This window comes from Hyla sarda, chromosome 10 (assembly GCF_029499605.1).
Source record: "Hyla sarda isolate aHylSar1 chromosome 10, aHylSar1.hap1, whole genome shotgun sequence".
In the NCBI taxonomy this organism is placed as follows: Eukaryota; Metazoa; Chordata; class Amphibia; order Anura; family Hylidae; genus Hyla; species Hyla sarda.
This window is the reverse complement of record NC_079198.1, coordinates 371,707-394,515: the sequence shown is the minus strand read 5'-3', so window position 1 is coordinate 394,515 and position 22,809 is coordinate 371,707. Positions and strand designations below refer to the sequence as shown.

Sequence of the window (22,809 nt, the reverse complement as noted above, 5' to 3'; positions counted from 1 at the left end):
TCTCTGTGCAGATATGTAATGGATCTCTGTGAGGATATGTAACGGATCTCTGTGCGGATATGTAATGGATCTCTGTGCAGATATGTAATGGATCTCTGTGCAGATATGTAATGGATCTCTGAGCGATATGATTTGATCTCTGTTCGGATATGAATTGACCTTTGTGCGGATTCCGTGTGATTTCATCTCATCCACGTCGCTGTTTTATGCTGTGGATTCTCAGACTATAAAGATCTTTTCATTCACTGACAGGAAGCAGAGAACAGTGCAATACATAGAACACAAATGTCCACTCACGGCGCATCCAGTATCATGGCGGTGATGTCATCTATCCATACAGCTGGATGTGATATCCGCCCCTCGTAGAATAGAAATAAATAACGTATATGATCCATGCGGCATGACCGAGGGAGCCGATCACCATCCCCACAATATTGATGATCCACGCGGTGTGGGAGTATTGAGCCGCCATTAATGGGTCTCCCCTCCTCAGGGCGTCCCGTGTCTGCAAGACAAAATAGAACCTCATGCGCTGCGCTCGGTGGTGGATTAGTGATGTGATCATGATTATGCCCCTCCCATTAGTGAAGTGATCACCACTCTGCCTCTCCCCATTAGTCAGGTGATCACCATTATGCCCCTCCCCATTAGTGAGGTAATCATCACTATGCTTCTTCCCCAATTAGTGAGGTAATCACCACTATACCCCTCCCATTAGTCAGGTGATCACCACTATGCCCCTCCCCATTAGGGAGTTGATCCCCATTATTCCCCTCCCATTAGTGAAGTGATCACCACTCTGCCTCTCCCCATTAGTCAGGTGATCACCATTATGCCCCTCCCCATTAGTGAGGTAATCATCACTATGCTTCTTCCCCAATTAGTGAGGTAATCACCACTATACCCCTCCCATTAGTCAGGTGATCACCACTATGCCCCTCCCCATTAGGGAGTTGATCCCCATTATTCCCCTCCCATTAGTCAGGTGATCACCACTATGCCCCTCCCCATTAGGGAGTTGATCACCATTATGCCCCTCCCCATTAGTGAGGTAATCATCACTATGCTTCTTCCCCAATTAGTGAGGTAATCACCACTATACCCCTCCCATTAGTCAGGTGATCACCACTATGCCCCTCCCCATTAGGGAGTTGATCCCCATTATTCCCCTCCCATTAGTCAGGTGATCACCACTATGCCCCTCCCCATTAGGGAGTTGATCACCATTATGCCCCTCCCCATTAGTGAGGTAATCATCACTATGCTTCTTCCCCAATTAGTGAGGTAATCACCACTATACCCCTCCCATTAGTCAGGTGATCACCACTATGCCCCTCCCCATTAGTGAGGTGATCACCACTATGCCCCTCCCATTAGTGAGGTGATTACCATTATGCCCCTCCCATTAGAGAGGTGATCACCACTATGCCCCTCCCATTAGTGTGGTGATTACCACTATGCGCCTTCCCCATTAGTGAGATGGTCACCATTGTGCCCTTCCCATTAGCAACGGGATAACCACTATGCCCCTTCCCATTAATAAGTAGATCACACTATGCCCCTCCCCATTAGTGAGGTGATCACCACTATGCCCCTCCCCATTAGTGAGGTGATCACCACTATGCCCCTTCCCATTAGTGAAGTGATCACCACTATGCCCCTTCCCATTAGTAAGTAGATCACCACTATGCCCCTTCCCATTAGTAAGTAGATCACACTATGCTCCTCCCCATTAGTGAGGTGATCACCACTATGCCCCTCCCCATTAGTGAGGTGATCACCACTATGCCCCTTCCCATTAGTGAAGTGATCACCACTATGCCCCTTCCCATTAGTAAGTAGATCACCACTATGCCCCTTCCCATTAGCAAGTAGATCACCACTATGCCCCTTCCCATTAGTAAGTAGATCACCACTATGCCCCTCCCCATTAGTGAGGTGATCACCACTATGCCCCTTCCCATTAGTAAATAGATCACACTATGCCCCTCCCCATTAGTAAGTAGATCACACTATGCCCCTTCCCATTAGTGAGGTGATCACCACTATGCCCCTTCCCATTAGTAAATAGATCACACTATGCCCCTCCCCATTAGTAAGTAGATCACACTATGCCCCTCCCCATTAGTGAGGTGATCACCACTATGCCCCTTCCCATTAGTAAGTAGATCACACTATGCCCCTCCCCATTAGTGAAGTGATCACCACTATGCCCCTTCCCATTAGTAAGTAGATCACACTATGCCCCTCCCCATTAGTGAGGTGATCACCACTATGCCCCTTCCCATTAGTAAATAGATCACACTATGCCCCTCCCCATTAGTGAAGTGATCACCACTATGCCCCTTCCCATTAGTAAGTAGATCACACTATGCCCCTCCCCATTAGTGAGGTGATCACCACTATGCCCCTCCCCATTAGTGAGGTCATCACCACTACTGATTTTTTGCTTCCTTACCTTGGAGGAGTACATCACTGCAGCGATCCCAAGGGGCCAGCAGAAGAGAAGAAGAGTGGCCATGGAGAGGACCATGTAGTCCCTGTATGGACGCTGAGGCATGGCCACCACGTATGGTTGTGTACTGATCACCATGGTGGGGGCTGGTGTCTGTGTTGGCATTGGCCCTGGTGGGGTGTAGTATGGCGGTGGAGGAGGCTGGATGATGAAGCCGGGGGGATACGGTTGTTCTTTGAGCCCCTCATTGGTGAACGCTGGTGGAGGATACATGTCGCCTCAGTGTGAGAGAATTGTCTGGAGAGATATGAGACGTCTATATATCTACAGAGTGTGATGATGTCATAACCATGTGATGTATACAGACCCGCTACACCCAACAATGGTCGGCAGGGCAGGGAAGTGTTTGCTACATTGTAGCCCAAGGAGATGAAACAAGGAACCTGACACCATGTACACTGCTCAAAAAACAGAAAGGGAACACTTGACTAGGGCATCATCTACATACGCTGAGCCCACTCCCCCGCTCCCACCACAAGACACCACACTGACACAGCGGCCATTTTATTAAATAACATAAACCAAAATGATTAAATAACATTTATAAATAATCAGGTAAACATTAGTGCAAAACCATATTTTCCAGCACAACTCTACCACCTAGTCGGAGGGGGAATTGGAGGCATCCCGATTTCTTCCTCGGGCCTCCTACTTTGCCCTGGGGCGTTCCTTCACCTGACCCCAGGGCACCACTTTCAGAAACCCCCACCGCTTTGGGCCTCTCCTGCAGGGGTTCACCACATGAGGCTTGGTGCCGCCCCCCGCCTAACCATCCCAATCACCGCCAAACGCTCTCCAAGTGTCTCCAAGTCCCCCTCTAGCTCATGCCATGAATGACCCCTTACAAGCGGCCATCCACCCACAACTGAACTGCTCGCTCCACCACAGACCCTCCCGAAAAACCCAAACAAATTGAAACCGGGACAAAATGTACCAGCAACGGCCCGCTCACCGCAGGGCGAAGCGCCATATAAGCTCGAAAACAGCTCACAGGGCATACACTGGATGCCCCCAAGTGCCCAAACCGAACCACAAAACCACGCCCCAACTGGTCTGTCTTGGATCGGCAAGCCACACATGCCAAACCCAAACCCTCCTTGTGCACATCAGAAACTAACAGGCCACCAGCCGAAACCTTACTAGGCGATACCAGTTCCGACACTCTGAACGCCCCAAAAAAACGCCGAAGTGAAAGCCAAACAGAACAAAACCTCCTCAAATCTAGACAAACACACTTCCGCCAAAACACCACACAACTCCTCCAGTAAAGAAAAAGAAACAGGCCTCCATGAGTCCCACACCACCGAAACCCTCCTAAACCCCCTGGCCGCCTGCCTCACAAGGAAAGACTTAGTGGCGTCAGGCAGCCCCCGAAGCTGAAACCAAAAGGCCAGCGCCGCCAACCTTCGGCTAAGACCAGAACCGGACACCCCATCTCCAAACAACTGTCCCACAAAAAACAAAACTGCAGCCTCCCAATCCCCTGGGGACCGCGAGGCCCCTAAACTCCCCAACAGATCCTCCCTCTCCTTCCAGATCCTACTATAGCCAGCCCAAGTACTTGCACTGACTTACCGCAGAATAAGAGCAAAGGCAGCCGTCAAACCGCTCTCCATAACTCCTCCGGGCAGGGAATCCCACAGACGTCCGCTTCCGGTGCCAATTCTCGAAACCTGTCCCACTGGAAACGAGAAAGGGAGTCAGCAATCTCATTCAGCACTCCGGGCACATGCAGCACTACAAACTGAGCATTAAGGGAAACCCCTGCAACACCAACTGCCACAACAAGCGCACCACCGGCGGCGAATTCACCCTCTTCGCGTTGATAGTCTGCACTACCCCCAGGATGTCGCAGCGGAAGCACACCTTCCGGTCATGGAGCCTCTCACCCCAAATTTCCATTGCCACCAAGATAGGAAAGAGCTCCAAGAGCGACAGGTTCCAGATAAAACCAGACTCCCTACAAGACTCAGGCCAAGATCCCACGCACCACTGGCCCTGCAAATAAGCGCCAAACACCTGGCTACCGGAAGCATCCGTGAACAGCTCCAGATCCCAGTACGACACCTGCCGCCCCAAGATGACCGACCTCCCATTATACGAGTCCAAGAACTCCAACCATACTGCCAAATTGGCCCGAAGGTCAGCCGTCAAACGGACATAATGCCCACCGTCGCCGCCGCCAGTCTGCGACAAAACAACTGCCCCATCGGAAGGATCTGACAGGCAAAATTAAGCTGACCCAACAGTGACTGCAGATCATGCAGCTGTATCTTTCGTGCCCTAGCCGCAGCCGACACCGCTGTCCGCAGCTCAAGCTAATTGTCCTCGGGAAGCTGACATTCCATGGCCACCGTATTGGTTACGCCAGAGGCACCCCAAAGCAGGCCGCCACTTTCTCCATAGTCTGCAGCAAAACAAGATACACAGCTGACCCCCTAAGACCAATGAACAAAAAGTCATCTAGGTAATGCAGCACGGAGTCCACCTGAGACCCCACACCGCCCGCTGCCTTAACCAGCAACAAACTTCTAACACCCCGCAACAAAACATGCAAACCCTCATGGAACAGACAACACGTGGAAATTATAAGCAATTAGCAAGATACCACCAATAAAGGAGTGGTTCTGCAGGTGGGGACCACAGACCACTTCTCAGTTCCTATGCTTCCTGGCTGATGTTTTGGTCACTTTTGAATGTTGGTGGTGCTTTCACTCTAGTGGTAGCATGAGACGGAGTCTACAACCCACACAAGTGGCTCAGGTAGTGCAGCTCATCCAGGATGGCACATCAATGCGAGCTGTGGCAAGAAGGTTTGCTCTATCTGTCAGCGTAGTGTCCAGAGCATGGAGGCTCTACCAGGAGACAGGCCAGTACATCAGGAGACGTGGAGGAGGCCGTAGGAGGGCAACAACCCAGCAGCAGGATCACTACCTCCGCCTTTGTGCAAGGAGGAGCAGGAGGAGCACTGCCAGAGCCCTGCAAAATGACCTCCAGCAGGACACAAATGTGCATGTGTCCACTCAAACAGTCAGAAACAGACTCCATGAGGGTGGTATGAGCGCCCGACGTCCACAGGTGGGGGTTGTGCTTACAGCCCAACACCGTGCGTGGAGAACGTTCTGCTGCCTGCAACATCCTCCAGCATGACCGGTTTGGTGGTGGGTCAGTAATTGTGTGGGGTGGCATTTCTTTGGGGGGCCGCACAGCCCTCCATGTTCTTGCCAGAGGTAGCCTGACTGCCATTAGGTACCGAGATGAGATCCTCAGAGCCCTTGTGAGACCATATGCTGGTGCGGTTGGGTTCCTCCTAATACAAGACAATGCTAGACCTCATGTGGCTGGAGTGTGTCAGCAGTTCCTACAAGAGGAAGGCATTTATGCTATGGACTGGCCACCCGTTCGCCTTAATCCGATTGAGCACATCTGGGACGTCTCGTTCCATCCACCACAGACTGTATAGAGAAAGTCTTCAGCCCTGGTCACCATGTATAATGTATAGAGAAAGTCTTCAGCCCCAGTCACCATGTATAATGTATAGAGAAAGTCTTCAGCCCCAGTCACCATGTATAATGTATAGAGAAAGTCTTCAGCCCCAGTCACCATGTATAATGTATAGAGAAAGTCTTCAGCCCTGGTCACCATGTATAATGTATAGAGAAAGTCTTCAGCCCCGGTCACCATGTATAGTGTATAGAGAAAGTCTTCAGCCCTGGTCACCATGTATAGTGTATAGAGAAAGTCTTCAGCCCTGGTCACCATGTATAATGTATAGAGAAAGTCTTCAGCCCTGGTCACCATGTATAATGTATAGAGAAAGTCTTCAGCCCCAGTCACCATGTATAATGTATAGAGAAAGTCTTCAGCCCCAGTCACCATGTATAATGTATAGAGAAAGTCTTCAGCCCCAGTCACCATGTATAATGTATAGAGAAAGTCTTCAGCCCCAGTCACCATGTATAATGTATAGAGAAAGTCTTCAGCCCCAGTCACCATGTATAATGTATAGAGAAAGTCTTCAGCCCCAGTCACCATGTATAGTGTATAGAGAAAGTCTTCAGCCCCGGTCACCATGTATAGTGTATAGAGAAAGTCTTCAGCCCCGGTCACCATGTATAGTGTATAGAGAAAGTCTTTAGCCCCGGTCACCATGTATAATGTATAGAGAAAGTCTTCAGCCCCAGTCACCATGTATAATGTATAGAGAAAGTCTTCAGCCCTGGTCACCATGTATAATGTATAGAGAAAGTCTTCAGCCCCGGTCACCATGTATAGTGTATAGAGAAAGTCTTCAGCCCTGGTCACCATGTATAGTGTATAGAGAAAGTCTTCAGCCCTGGTCACCATGTATAATGTATAGAGAAAGTCTTCAGCCCTGGTCACCATGTATAATGTATAGAGAAAGTCTTCAGCCCCAGTCACCATGTATAATGTATAGAGAAAGTCTTCAGCCCCAGTCACCATGTATAATGTATAGAGAAAGTCTTCAGCCCCAGTCACCATGTATAATGTATAGAGAAAGTCTTCAGCCCCAGTCACCATGTATAATGTATAGAGAAAGTCTTCAGCCCCAGTCACCATGTATAATGTATAGAGAAAGTCTTCAGCCCCAGTCACCATGTATAATGTATAGAGAAAGTCTTCAGCCCTGGTCACCATGTATAATGTATAGAGAAAGTCTTCAGCCCCGGTCACCATGTATAGTGTATAGAGAAAGTCTTCAGCCCTGGTCACCATGTATAGTGTATAGAGAAAGTCTTCAGCCCTGGTCACCATGTATAATGTATAGAGAAAGTCTTCAGCCCTGGTCACCATGTATAATGTATAGAGAAAGTCTTCAGCCCCAGTCACCATGTATAATGTATAGAGAAAGTCTTCAGCCCCAGTCACCATGTATAATGTATAGAGAAAGTCTTCAGCCCCAGTCACCATGTATAATGTATAGAGAAAGTCTTCAGCCCTGGTCACCATGTATAATGTATAGAGAATACACATTGGCCCTCATTTACTAAGACTGTTGTGGAGGTTTCTTCGTGGGTTTTAATTCCCTACAATTTATTTTCCACGGTATTTACTAAGGTTCCCTACATTTTCCACTTTCCCTACATTTTCCTTTTTTTTTTTTTTACACCCGCTCTGATCTGTCGGGTTTTCCTCGGCTCTAATCCACCACATTTTATGTGGAAACCTTAGTAAATATGTTGGGTTTTTGTGAAAAGGTCGGGAACACGCCCCTTTTCCCAGCGCCCACGCCCCTTTTCAGGTTTTCTTGGCTAAATGGCTAGTTGGGGTTTTTTCAATCCTGGCGCAAATTCTGGCGCCTAATCTGGCGCAGACAGAATTTCTGGCGCAATGCAACAGAATCTGGTGCACAACCCGACAAAACATGTCGGGTTTGCAATAGTAAATGAGGGCTAATATATCCAGAAAATACAATGTATTCAGAAAGTCTTCACCCCCCCAGTCACTATATACAATATATCCAGGGGCTAAAGATTCTCTGGTTACATTGTATATAGTGTATATAATACTTTCCTCTTTACATAGTTGAATTCGCTGACAACAAATTCACCAAAAATTATCAATGGAAATCATCAACCCCTGGAGGTCTGGATATGGAGTCACCCTCAAAATCACAGTGGAAAACCCCACTACAGGCTGATCCAACTTTATGTAATGTCCTTAATACAAGTCCCAATGAGGCTCAGTAGTGTGTGTGGCCTCCACGTGCCCGTATGACCTCCCTACAACGCCTGGGCATGATCCTGATGAGGTGGAGGATGGTCTCCTGAGGGATGTCCTCCCAGACCTGGACTAAAGCATTCGCCAACTCCTGGACAGTCTGTGGTGGATGGAGCGAGACATCCCAGATGTGCTCAATCGGATTCAGGGGAACGGGCGGCCAGTCCATAGCATCAATGCCTCAGGCTACCTCTGGCAAGAACATGGAGGGCTGTGCGGCCCCCCAAAGAAATGCCACCCCACACCAATACTGACCCACCACCAAACCGGTCATGGAGGATGTTGCAGGCAGCAGAAGGTTCTCCACGGCGTCTCCAGACTCATGTGCTCAGTGTGAACCTGCTTTCATCTGTGAAGAGCACAGGGCGCCAGTGGTGAATTTGCCAATCTTGGTGTTCTCTGGCAAATGCCAAACGTCCTGCACGGTGTTGGGCTGTAAGCACAACCCCCACCTGTGGACGTCGGGCCCTCATACCACCCTCATGGAGTCTGTATCTGACCATTTTAGTGGACACATGCACATTTGTGTCCTGCTGGAGGTCATTTTGCAGTGCTCCTCCTGCTCCTCCTTGCACAAAGGCAGAGGTAGGGGTCCTGCTGCTTGGTTGTTGTCCTCCTACGGCCTCCTCCACGTCTCCTGATGTACTGGCCTGTCTCCTGGTAGCGCCTCCCTGCTCTGGACACTACGCTGACAGACACAGCAAACCTTCTTGCCACAGCTCGCATTGATGTGCCATCCTGGATGAGCTGTACTACCTGAGCCACTTGTGTGGGTTGTAGACTCCGTCTCATGCTACCACTAGAGTGAAAGCACCGCCAGCATTCAAAAGTGACCAAAACATCAGGAAGTATAGGCACTGAGAAGTGGTCTGTGGTCACCACCTGCAGAACCACTCCTTTATTGGGGTGTCTTTCTAATTGCCTATAATTTCCACGTGTTGTCTGTTCCATGTTCCATTGATTGTCATTCAGTGTTCTTCCTGAGTGGACAGTGGGATTTCACACGAGTGTCAGTGACTTGGAGTTACATTGTGTTCCCTTTATGTTATTGAGCAGTGTATATACATTGTGTTGTTTATGTTCCCTTTATGTTATTGAGCAGTGTATATACATTGTGTTGTTTATGTTCCCTTTATGTTATTGAGCAGTGTATATACATTGTGTTGTTTATGTTCCCTTTATGTTATTGAGCAGTGTATATACATTGTGGTGTTTGTGTTCCCTTTATGTTTTTGAGCAGTGTATATACATTGTGGTGTTTATGTTCCCTTTATGTTTTTGAGCAGTGTATATACATTGTGTTGTTTATGTTCCCTTTATGTTATTGAGCAGTGTATATACATTGTGTTGTTTATGTTCCCTTTATGTTATTGAGCAGTGTATATACATTGTGTTGTTTATGTTTCCTTTATGTTTTTGAGCAGTATATATACATTGTGGTGTTTGTGTTCCCTTTATGTTATTGAGCAGTGTATATACATTGCGTTGTTTGTTTTCCCTTTATGTTATTGAGCAGTGTATATACATTGTGTTGTTTATGTTCCCTTTATGTTTTTGAGCAGTGTATATACATTGTGTTGTGTGTTCCCTTTATGTTTTTGAGCAGTGTATATACATTGTGTTGTTTATGTTCCCTTTATGTTTTTGAGCAGTGTATATACATTGTGTTGTTTATGTTCCCTTTATATTTTTGAGCAGTGTATATACATTGTGGTGTTTATGTTCCCTTTATGTTATTGAGCAGTGTATATACATTGTGGTGTTTATGTTCCCTTTATGTTTTTGAGCAGTGTATATACATTGTGTTGTTTATGTTCCCTTTATGTTTTTGAGCAGTGTATATACATTGTGTTGTTTATGTTCCCTTTATGTTTTTGAGCAGTGTATATACATTGTGTTGTTTATGTTTCCTTTATGTTATTGAGCAGTGTATATACATTGTGGTGTTTATGTTCCCTTTATGTTATTGAGCAGTGTATATACATTGTGGTGTTTATGTTCCCTTTATGTTTTTGAGCAGTGTATATACATTGTGTTGTTTGTGTTCCCTTTATGTTTTTGAGCAGTGTATATACATTGTGGTGTTTATGTTCCCTTTATGTTATTGAGCAGTGTATATACATTGTGGTGTTTATGTTCCCTTTATGTTATTGAGCAGTGTATATACATTGTGGTGTTTATGTTCCCTTTATGTTTTTGAGCAGTGTATATACATTGTGTTGTTTATGTTCCCTTTATGTTATTGAGCAGTGTATATACATTGTGTTGTTTATGTTCCCTTTATGTTATTGAGCAGTGTATATACATTGTGTTGTTTATGTTCCCTTTATGTTTTTGAGCAGTGTATATACATTGTGGTGTTTATGTTCCCTTTATGTTATTGAGCAGTGTATATACATTGTGGTGTTTATGTTCCCTTTATGTTATTGAGCAGTGTATATACATTGTGGTGTTTATGTTCCCTTTATATTTTTGAGCAGTGTATATACATTGTGGTGTTTATGTTCCCTTTATGTTATTGAGCAGTGTATATACATTGTGGTGTTTATGTTCCCTTTATATATATTTGAGCGGTGTATATACATTGTGGTGTTTATGTTCCCTTTATGTTATTGAGCAGTGTATATACATTGTGGTGTTTATGTTCCCTTTATATTTTTGAGCAGTTTATATACATTGTGTTGTTTATGTTCCCTTTATGTTATTGAGCAGTGTATATACATTGTGGTGTTTATGTTCCCTTTATATATATTTGAGCGGTGTATATACATTGTGGTGTTTATGTTCCCTTTATGTTATTGAGCAGTGTATATACATTGTGGTGTTTATGTTCCCTTTATGTTTTTGAGCAGTGTATATACATTGTGTTGTTTATGTTCCCTTTATGTTATTGAGCAGTGTATATACATTGTGTTGTTTGTGTTCCCTTTATGTTTTTGAGCAGTGTATATACATTGTGGTGTTTATGTTCCCTTTATATTTTTGAGCAGTTTATATACATTGTGTTGTTTATGTTCCCTTTATGTTATTGAGCAGTGTATATACATTGTGGTGTTTATGTTCCCTTTATATATATTTGAGCGGTGTATATACATTGTGGTGTTTATGTTCCCTTTATGTTATTGAGCAGTGTATATACATTGTGGTGTTTATGTTCCCTTTATATTTTTGAGCAGTGTATATACATTGTGTTGTTTGTGTTCCCTTTATGTTATTGAGCAGTGTATATACATTGTGTGGTTTATGTTCCCTTTATGTTATTGAGCAGTGTATATACATTGTGGTGTTTATGTTCCCTTTATGTTTTTGAGCAGTGTATATACATTGTGTTGTTTATGTTCCCTTTATGTTTTTGAGCAGTGTATATACATTGTGGTGTTTATGTTCCCTTTATGTTTTTGAGCAGTGTATATACATTGTGGTGTTTATGTTCCCTTTATGTTTTTGAGCAGTGTATATACATTGTGTTGTTTATGTTCCCTTTATGTTTTTGAGCAGTGTATATACATTGTGGTGTTTATGTTCCCTTTATGTTTTTGAGCAGTGTATATACATTGTGGTGTTTACGTTCCCTTTATGTTATTGAGCAGTGTATATACATTGTGTTGTTTATGTTCCCTTTATGTTATTGAGCAGTGTATATACATTGTGTTGTTTATGTTCCCTTTATATTTTTGAGCTGTGTATATACATTGTGTTGTTTGTGTTCCCTTTATGTTATTGAGCAGTGTATATACATTGTGGTGTTTATGTTCCCTTTATGTTTTTGAGCAGTGTATATACATTGTGGTGTTTATGTTCCCTTTATGTTTTTGAGCAGTGTATATACATTGTGTTGTTTATGTTCCCTTTATGTTTTTGAGCAGTGTATATACATTGTGGTGTTTATGTTCCCTTTATGTTTTTGAGCAGTGTATATACATTGTGCTGTTTGTGTTCCCTTTATGTTTTTGGGCAGTGTATATACATTGTGTTGTTTATGTTCCCTTTATGTTTTTGGGCAGTGTATATACATTGTGGTGTTTATGTTCCCTTTATGTTTTTGAGCAGTGTATATACATTGTGTTGTTTATGTTCCCTTTATGTTTTTGGGCAGTTTATATACATTGTGTTGTTTATGTTCCCTTTATGTTATTGAGCAGTGTATATACATTGTGGTGTTTATGTTCCCTTTATGTTATTGAGCAGTGTATATACATTGTGTTGTTTATGTACCCTTTATGTTTTTGAGCAGTGTATATACATTGTGGTGTTTATGTTCCCTTTATATTTTTGGGCAGTGTATATACATTGTGTTGTTTATGTTCCCTTTATGTTTTTGAGCAGTGTATATACATTGTGCTGTTTGTGTTCCCTTTATGTTTTTGAGCAGTGTATATACATTGTGTTGTTTATGTTCCCTTTATGTTTTTGAGCAGTGTATATACATTGTGGTGTTTATGTTCCCTTTATGTTTTTGAGCAGTGTATATACATTGTGGTGTTTATGTTCCCTTTATGTTTTTGAGCAGTGTATATACATTGTGCTGTTTGTGTTCCCTTTATGTTTTTGAGCAGTGTATATACATTGTGTTGTTTATGTTCCCTTTATGTTTTTGAGCAGTGTATATACATTGTGGTGTTTATGTTCCCTTTATGTTTTTGAGCAGTGTATATACATTGTGTTGTTTATGTTCCCTTTATGTTTTTGAGCAGTGTATATACATTGTGGTGTTTATGTTCCCTTTATATTTTTGGGCAGTGTATATACATTGTGTTGTTTATGTTCCCTTTATGTTTTTGAGCAGTGTATATACATTGTGGTGTTTATGTTCCCTTTATGTTTTTGAGCAGTGTATATACATTGTGGTGTTTATGTTCCCTTTATGTTTTTGGGCAGTTTATATACATTGTGTTGTTTCTGTTCCCTTTATGTTATTGAGCAGTGTATATACATTGTATGGTTTATGTTTCCTTTATGTTATTGAGCAGTGTATATACATTGTGTTGTTTATGTTCCCTTTATGTTATTGAGCAGTGTATATACATTGTGGTGTTTATGTTCCCTTTATGTTATTGAGCAGTGTATATACATTGTGGTGTTTATGTTCCCTTTATGTATTTGAGCAGTGTATATACATTGTGTTGTTTGTGTTCCCTTTATGTTTTTGAGCAGTGTATATACATTGTGTTGTTTATGTTCCCTTTATGTTTTTGAGCAGTGTATATACATTGTGGTGTTTATGTTCCCTTTATGTTATTGAGCAGTGTATATACATTGTGGTGTTTATGTTCCCTTTATGTTATTGAGCAGTGTATATACATTGTGGTGTTTATGTTCCCTTTATGTTTTTGAGCAGTGTATATACATTGTGGTGTTTGTGTTCCTTTTATGTTTTTGAGCAGTGTATATACATTGTGGTGTTTATGTTCCCTTTATGTTTTTGAGCAGTGTATATACATTGTGGTGTTTATGTTCCCTTTATGTTATTGAGCAGTGTATATACATTGTGTTGTTTATGTTCCCTTTATGTTATTGAGCAGTGTATATACATTGTGGTGTTTATGTTCCCTTTATATATATTTGAGCGGTGTATATACATTGTGTTGTTTATGTTCCCTTTATATATATTTGAGCGGTGTATATACATTGTGTTGTTTATGTTCCCTTTATGTTTTTGGGCAGTTCATACACATTGTGTTGTTTATGTTCCCTTTATGTTTTTGAGCAGTGTATATACATTGTGGTGTTTATGTTCCCTTTATGTTATTGAGCAGTGTATATACATTGTGTTGTTTATGTTCCCTTTATGTTATTGAGCAGTGTATATACATTGTGGTGTTTATGTTCCCTTTATATATATTTGAGCGGTGTATATACATTGTGTTGTTTATGTTCCCTTTATGTTTTTGGGCAGTTCATACACATTGTGTTGTTTATGTTCCCTTTATGTTTTTGAGCAGTGTATATACATTGTGGTGTTTATGTTCCCTTTATGTTATTGAGCAGTGTATATACATTGTGGTGTTTATGTTCCCTTTATGTTTTTTGAGCTGTGTATATACATTGTGTTGTTTATGTTCCCTTTATGTTATTGAGCAGTGTATATACATTGTGTTGTTTATGTTCCCTTTATGTTTTTGAGCAGTGTATATACATTGTGGTGTTTATGTTCCCTTTATGTTTTTGGGCAGTTTATATACATTGTGTTGTTTATGTTCCCTTTATGTTATTGAGCAGTGTATATACATTGTGTTGTTTATGTTCCCTTTATGTTTTTGAGCAGTGTATATACATTGTATGGTTTATGTTTCCTTTTATGTTATTGAACAGTTTATATACATTGTGTTGTTTATGTTCCCTTTATGTTTTTGAGCAGTGTATATACATTGTGGTGTTTATGTTCCCTTTATGTTTTTGAGCAGTGTATATACATTGTGGTGTTTATGTTCCCTTTATGTTATTGAGCAGTGTATATACATTGTGTTCCCTTTATGTTTTTGGGCAGTTTATATACATTGTGTTGTTTATGTTCCCTTTATGTTATTGAGCAGTGTATATACATTGTGTTGTTTATGTTTCCTTTATGTTATTGAGCAGTGTATATACATTGTAGTGTTTATGTTCCCTTTATGTTTTTGAGCAGTGTATATACATTGTGTTGTTTATGTTCCCTTTATGTTATTGAGCAGTGTATATATATTGTGGTGTTTATGTTCCCTTTATGTTTTTGAGCAGTGTATATACATTGTGTTGTTTATGTTCCCTTTATGTTTTTGGGCAGTGTATATACATTGTGGTGTTTATGTTCCCTTTATGTTTTTGAGCAGTGTATATACATTGTGTTGTTTATGTTCCCTTTATGTTATTGAGCAGTGTATATACATTGTGTTGTTTATGTTCCCTTTATGTTTTGGGGCAGTGTATATACATTGTGGTGTTTATGTTCCCTTTATGTTTTTGGGCAGTTTATATACATTGTGTTGTTTATCTTCCCTTTATGTTTTTGAGCAGTGTATATAGATTGTGTTTATGTTCCCTTTATGTTTTTGGGCAGTGTATATACATTGTGTTTATGTTCCCTTTATGTTATTGAGCAGTGTATATACATTGTGGTGTTTATGTTCCCTTTATGTTTTTGAGCAGTGTATATACATTGTGTTGTTTATGTTCCCTTTATGTTTTTGGGCAGTTTATATACATTGTGTTGTTTATCTTCCCTTTATGTTTTTGAGCAGTGTATATAGATTGTGTTTATGTTCCCTTTATGTTTTTGGGCAGTGTATATACATTGTGTTTATGTTCCCTTTATGTTATTGAGCGGTGTATATACATTGTGTTTATGTTCCCTTTATGTTATTGAGCAGTGTATATACATTGTGTTTATGTTCCCTTTATGTTTTTGAGCAGTGTATATACATTGTGTTGTTTATGTTCCCTTTATGTTATTGAGCAGTGTATATACATTGTGTTGTTTGTGTTCCCTTTATGTTTTTGAGCAGTGTATATACATTGTGTGGTTTATGTTCCCTTTATGTTATTGAGCAGTGTATATACATTGTGTGGTTTATGTTCCCTTTATGTTATTGAGCAGTGTATATACATTGTGTTGTTTGTGTTCCCTTTATATTTTTGAGCAGTGTATATACATTGTGGTGTTTATGTTCCCTTTATGTTTTTGAGCAGTGTATATACATTGTGTTGTTTATGTTCCCTTTATGTTTTTGGGCAGTTTATATACATTGTGTTGTTTATGTTCCCTTTATGTTATTGAGCAGTGTATATACATTGTGTTGTTTATGTTCCCTTTATGTTTTTGAGCAGTGTATATACATTGTGTTGTTTATGTACCCTTTATGTTTTTGAGCAGTGTATATACATTGTGGTGTTTATGTTCCCTTTATGTTATTGAGCGGTGTATATACATTGTGTTGTATACGTGTTCCCTTTATGTTATTGAGCAGTGTATATACATTGTGTAGTTTATGTTCCCTTTATGTTTTTGGGCAGTGTATATACATTGTGGTGTTTATGTTCCCTTTATGTTATTGAGCAGTGTATATACATTGTGTTGTTTATGTTCCCTTTATGTTATTGAGCAGTGTATATACATTGTGGTGTTTGTGTTCCCTTTATGTTATTGAGCAGTGTATATACATTGTGTTGTTTATGTTCCCTTTATGTTTTTGAGCAGTGTATATACATTGTGTTGTTTATGTTCCCTTTATGTTTTTGAGCAGTGTATATACATTGTGTTGTTTATGTTCCCTTTATGTTTTTGAGCAGTGTATATACATTGTGTTGTTTATGTTCCCTTTATGTTTTTGAGCAGTGTATATACATTGTGGTGTTTATGTTCCCTTTATGTTTTTGAGCAGTGTATATACATTGTGTTGTTTGTGTTCCCTTTATGTTATTGAGCAGTGTATATACATTGTGGTGTTTGTGTTCCCTTTATGTTATTGAGCAGTGTATATACATTGTATGGTTTATGTTCCCTTTATGTTATTGAGCAGTGTATATACATTGTGGTGTTTATGTTCCCTTTATGTTATTGAGCAGTGTATATACATTGTATGGTTTATGTTCCCTTTATGTTATTGAGCAGTGTATATACATTGTGGTGTTTATGTTCCCTTTATGTTATTGAGCAGTGTATATACATTGTGGTGTTTATGTTCCCTTTATGTTATTGAGCAGTGTATATACATTGTGGTGTTTATGTTCCCTTTATGTTATTGAGCAGTGTATATACATTGTGTTGTTTATGTTCCCTTTATGTTATTGAGCAGTGTATATACATTGTGTTGTTTATGTTCCCTTTATGTTATTGAGCAGTGTATATACATTGTGTTGTTTGTGTTCCCTTTATGTTTTTGAGCAGTGTATATACATTGTGTTGTTTGTGTTCCCTTTATATATATTTGAGCAGTGTATATACATTGTGGTGTTTGTGTTCCCTTTATGTTTTTGAGCAGTGTATATACATGAGATAGAAGGATAGATAGATATGAGATAGATAGATAGGAGATAGATAGATATATAGATATGAGATAGATAGATATATAGATAGGAGATAGATAGATATGAGATAGATAGATAGATAGATAGATAGATAGATAGATATGAGATAGATATGAGATAGATAGATATGAGATAGATATGAGATAGATAGAGATAGATAGATATGAGATAGATGGATATGAGATAGATAGATAGATATGAGATAGATAGATAGATATGAGATAGATATGAGATAGATAGAGATAGATATGAGATAGATGGATATGAGATAGATAGATAAATAGATATGAGATGGATAGATAGGAGATGGATAGATGTTTTGAGCAGTGTATATACATTGTGTTGTTTATGTTCCCTTTTATGTTATTGAGCAGTGTATATACATTGTGTTGTTTATGTTCCCTTTTATGTTATTGAGCATTGTATATACATTGTGTTGTTTATGTTCCCTTTATGTTTTTGAGCAGTGTATATACATTGTGGTGTTTATGTTCCCTTTATGTTTTTGAGCAGTGTATATACATTGTGTTGTTTATGTTCCCTTTATGTTTTTGGGCAGTTTATATACATTGTGTTGTTTATGTTCCCTTTATGTTATTGAGCAGTGTATATACATTGTGGTGTTTATGTTCCCTTTATATTTTTGGGCAGTGTATATACATTGTGTTGTTTATGTTCCCTTTATGTTTTTGAGCAGTGTATATACATTGTGCTGTTTGTGTTCCCTTTATGTTTTTGAGCAGTGTATATACATTGTGTTGTTTATGTTCCCTTTATGTTTTTGAGCAGTGTATATACATTGTGGTGTTTATGTTCCCTTTATGTTTTTGAGCAGTGTATATACATTGTGGTGTTTATGTTCCCTTTATGTTTTTGGGCAGTTTATATACATTGTGTTGTTTCTGTTCCCTTTATGTTATTGAGCAGTGTATATACATTGTATGGTTTATGTTTCCTTTATGTTATTGAGCAGTGTATATACATTGTGTTGTTTATGTTCCCTTTATGTTATTGAGCAGTGTATATACATTGTGGTGTTTATGTTCCCTTTATGTTATTGAGCAGTGTATATACATTGTGTTGTTTATGTACCCTTTATGTTATTGAGCAGTGTATATACATTGTGGTGTTTATGTTCCCTTTATGTATTTGAGCAGTGTATATACATTGTGTTGTTTGTGTTCCCTTTATGTTTTTGAGCAGTGTATATACATTGTGTTGTTTATGTTCCCTTTATGTTTTTGAGCAGTGTATATACATTGTGTTGTTTATGTTCCCTTTATGTTTTTGAGCAGTGTATATACATTGTGGTGTTTATGTTCCCTTTATGTTTTTGAGCAGTGTATATACATTGTGTTGTTTGTGTTCCCTTTATGTTTTTGAGCAGTGTATATACATTGTGTTGTTTATGTTCCCTTTATGTTTTTGAGCAGTGTATATACATTGTGGTGTTTATGTTCCCTTTATGTTATTGAGCAGTGTATATACATTGTGGTGTTTATGTTCCCTTTATGTTATTGAGCAGTGTATATACATTGTGGTGTTTATGTTCCCTTTATGTTATTGAGCAGTGTATATACATTGTGGTGTTTATGTTCCCTTTATGTTATTGAGCAGTGTATATACATTGTGGTGTTTATGTTCCCTTTATGTTTTTGAGCAGTGTATATACATTGTGGTGTTTATGTTCCCTTTATGTTTTTGAGCAGTGTATATACATTGTGGTGTTTATGTTCCTTTTATGTTTTTGAGCAGTGTATATACATTGTGGTGTTTATGTTCCCTTTATGTTTTTGAGCAGTGTATATACATTGTGGTGTTTATGTTCCCTTTATGTTATTGAGCAGTGTATATACATTGTGTTGTTTATGTTCCCTTTATGTTATTGAGCAGTGTATATACATTGTATGGTTATGTTCCCTTTATGTTATTGAGCAGTGTATATACATTGTGGTGTTTATGTTCCCTTTATATATATTTGAGCGGTGTATATACATTGTGTTGTTTATGTTCCCTTTATGTTTTTGGGCAGTTCATACACATTGTGTTGTTTATGTTCCCTTTATGTTTTTGAGCAGTGTATATACATTGTGGTGTTTATGTTCCCTTTATGTTATTGAGCAGTGTATATACATTGTGGTGTTTATGTTCCCTTTATGTTTTTTGAGCTGTGTATATACATTGTGTTGTTTATGTTCCCTTTATGTTATTGAGCAGTGTATATACATTGTGTTGTTTATGTTCCCTTTATGTTTTTGAGCAGTGTATATACATTGTGGTGTTTATGTTCCCTTTATGTTTTTGGGCAGTTTATATACATTGTGTTGTTTATGTTCCCTTTATGTTATTGAGCAGTGTATATACATTGTGTTGTTTATGTTCCCTTTATGTTTTTGAGCAGTGTATATACATTGTATGGTTTATGTTTCCTTTTATGTTATTGAACAGTTTATATACATTGTGTTGTTTATGTTCCCTTTATGTTTTTGAGCAGTGTATATACATTGTGGTGTTTATGTTCCCTTTATGTTTTTGAGCAGTGTATATACATTGTGGTGTTTATGTTCCCTTTATGTTATTGAGCAGTGTATATACATTGTGTTGTTTATGTTCCCTTTATGTTATTGAGCAGTGTATATACATTGTGTTGTTTATGTTTCCTTTATGTTATTGAGCAGTGTATATACATTGTAGTGTTTATGTTCCCTTTATGTTTTTGAGCAGTGTATATACATTGTGTTGTTTATGTTCCCTTTATGTTATTGAGCAGTGTATATATATTGTGGTGTTTATGTTCCCTTTATGTTTTTGAGCAGTGTATATACATTGTGTTGTTTATGTTCCCTTTATGTTTTTGGGCAGTGTATATACATTGTGGTGTTTATGTTCCCTTTATGTTTTTGAGCAGTGTATATACATTGTGGTGTTTATGTTCCCTTTATGTTTTTGAGCAGTGTATATACATTGTGGTGTTTGTGTTCCCTTTATGTTTTTGAGCAGTGTATATACATTGTGGTGTTTATGTTCCCTTTATGTTATTGAGCAGTGTATATACATTGTGTTGTTTATGTTCCCTTTATGTTTTTGGGCAGTGTATATACATTGTGGTGTTTGTGTTCCCTTTATGTTTTTGGGCAGTTTATATACATTGTGTTGTTTATCTTCCCTTTATGTTTTTGAGCAGTGTATATAGATTGTGTTTATGTTCCCTTTATGTTTTTGGGCAGTGTATATACATTGTGTTTATGTTCCCTTTATGTTATTGAGCGGTGTATATACATTGTGTTTATGTTCCCTTTATGTTATTGAGCAGTGTATATACATTGTGTTTATGTTCCCTTTATGTTTTTGAGCAGTGTATATACATTGTGTTGTTTATGTTCCCTTTATGTTATTGAGCAGTGTATATACATTGTGTTGTTTGTGTTCCCTTTATGTTTTTGAGCAGTGTATATACATTGTGTGGTTTATGTTCCCTTTATGTTATTGAGCAGTGTATATACATTGTGTGGTTTATGTTCCCTTTATGTTATTGAGCAGTGTATATACATTGTGTTGTTTGTGTTCCCTTTATATTTTTGAGCAGTGTATATACATTGTGTTGTTTATGTTCCCTTTATGTTTTTGAGCAGTGTATATACATTGTGTTGTTTATGTTCCCTTTATGTTTTTGGGCAGTTTATATACATTGTGTTGTTTATGTTCCCTTTATGTTATTGAGCAGTGTATATACATTGTGGTGTTTATGTTCCCTTTATGTTATTGAGCAGTGTATATACATTGTGTTGTTTATGTTCCCTTTATGTTATTGAGCAGTGTATATACATTGTGTTGTTTATGTTCCCTTTATGTTTTTGAGCAGTGTATATACATTGTGTTGTTTATGTACCCTTTATGTTTTTGAGCAGTGTATATACATTGTGGTGTTTATGTTCCCTTTATGTTATTGAGCGGTGTATATACATTGTGTTGTATACGTGTTCCCTTTATGTTTTTGAGCAGTGTATATACATTGTGGTGTTTATGTTCCCTTTATGTTTTTGAGCAGTGTATATACATTGTGGTGTTTATGTTCCCTTTATGTTATTGAGCAGTGTATATACATTGTGTTGTTTATGTTCCCTTTATGTTATTGAGCAGTGTATATACATTGTGGTGTTTATGTTCCCTTTATGTTATTGAGCAGTGTATATATATTGTGGTGTTTATGTTTCCTTTATGTTTTTGAGCAGTGTATATACATTGTGTTGTTTATGTTCCCTTTATGTTTTTTTGAGCAGTGTATATACATTGTGTTGTTTATGTTCCCTTTATGTTTTTGAGCAGTGTATATACATTGTGTTGTTTATGTTCCCTTTATGTTTTTGAGCAGTGTATATACATTGTGGTGTTTATGTTCCCTTTATGTTTTTTGAGCAGTGTATATACATTGTGTTGTTTATGTTCCCTTTATGTTATTGAGCAGTGTATATACATTGTGTTGTTTGTGTTCCCTTTATGTTATTGAGCAGTGTATATACATTGTGTTGTTTATGTTCCCTTTATGTTTTTGAGCAGTGTATATACATTGTGGTGTTTATGTTCCCTTTATGTTTTTGAGCAGTGTATATACATTGTGTTGTTTATGTTCCCTTTATGTTATTGAGCAGTGTATATACATTGTGGTGTTTATGTTCCCTTTATGTTATTGAGCAGTGTATATACATTGTGGTGTTTGTGTTCCCTTTATGTTTTTGAGCAGTGTATATACATTGTGGTGTTTATGTTCCCTTTATGTTATTGAGCAGTGTATATACATTGTGTTGTTTATGTTCCCTTTATGTTTTTGGGCAGTGTATATACATTGTGGTGTTTGTGTTCCCTTTATGTTTTTGAGCAGTGTATATACATTGTGGTGTTTGTGTTCCCTTTATGTTATTGAGCAGTGTATATACATTGTGTGGTTTATGTTCCCTTTATGTTATTGAGCAGTGTATATACATTGTGTTGTTTATGTTCCCTTTATGTTATTGAGCAGTGTATATACATTGTGGTGTTTATGTTCCCTTTATGTTTTTGAGCAGTGTATATACATTGTGGTGTTTATGTTCCCTTTATGTTTTTGGGCAGTTTATGTATCTTCTATGATATTATAAAGTATCACATGACCATAAACTATTGATGTAAAGTATTCTGGTGCTGTAACAATGTGATTGGAGGAGAATATCAGGTATGGAAGGGTTAAAAGGTTCTTCTGGGGATGTGTCCGATCCATCAGTCATCATGTGACCATATCACCATGCCAACACATACAAGCAAAGACTTTCTTTAATAATTCTTACAGCGGAGGGTTTGTTACAATGTGTTAGTGTACACAATCCTGTATGGGCGGAGCATACAATTAACCCTTGTGATAACCAGAATAATGGTAGAGATCGCCGCTTCCAGACTCCCTGTGAATCTTTACCGCCCAGTAAATGAACCATGAGATCCAGGTGACATGAGCGGTGACCCCCAGGATGAAGCCGATCGTGTTCAGTACGTGCGCCGTGTGCGAGAAACGGGAGGCG

General features: G+C 39.0%; 1 protein-coding gene across 1 annotated transcript; it reads right to left on the bottom strand.

The window, feature by feature from the left end:
- Nucleotides 1-224: 224 nt before the first annotated feature.
- On the bottom strand, nucleotides 225-2,728 carry LOC130293325 (proline rich transmembrane protein 1B-like). Its single transcript, XM_056541862.1, has 2 exons — nucleotides 2,459-2,728; nucleotides 225-505 (listed from the first exon to the last, which is right to left on the bottom strand). The coding sequence occupies exons 1-2, from the start codon at nucleotides 2,726-2,728 to the stop codon at nucleotides 329-331; spliced, it is 447 nt and encodes a 148-aa protein (XP_056397837.1). The 3' UTR covers nucleotides 225-328.
- Between the last annotated feature and the right edge of the window lie 20,081 nt (nucleotides 2,729-22,809).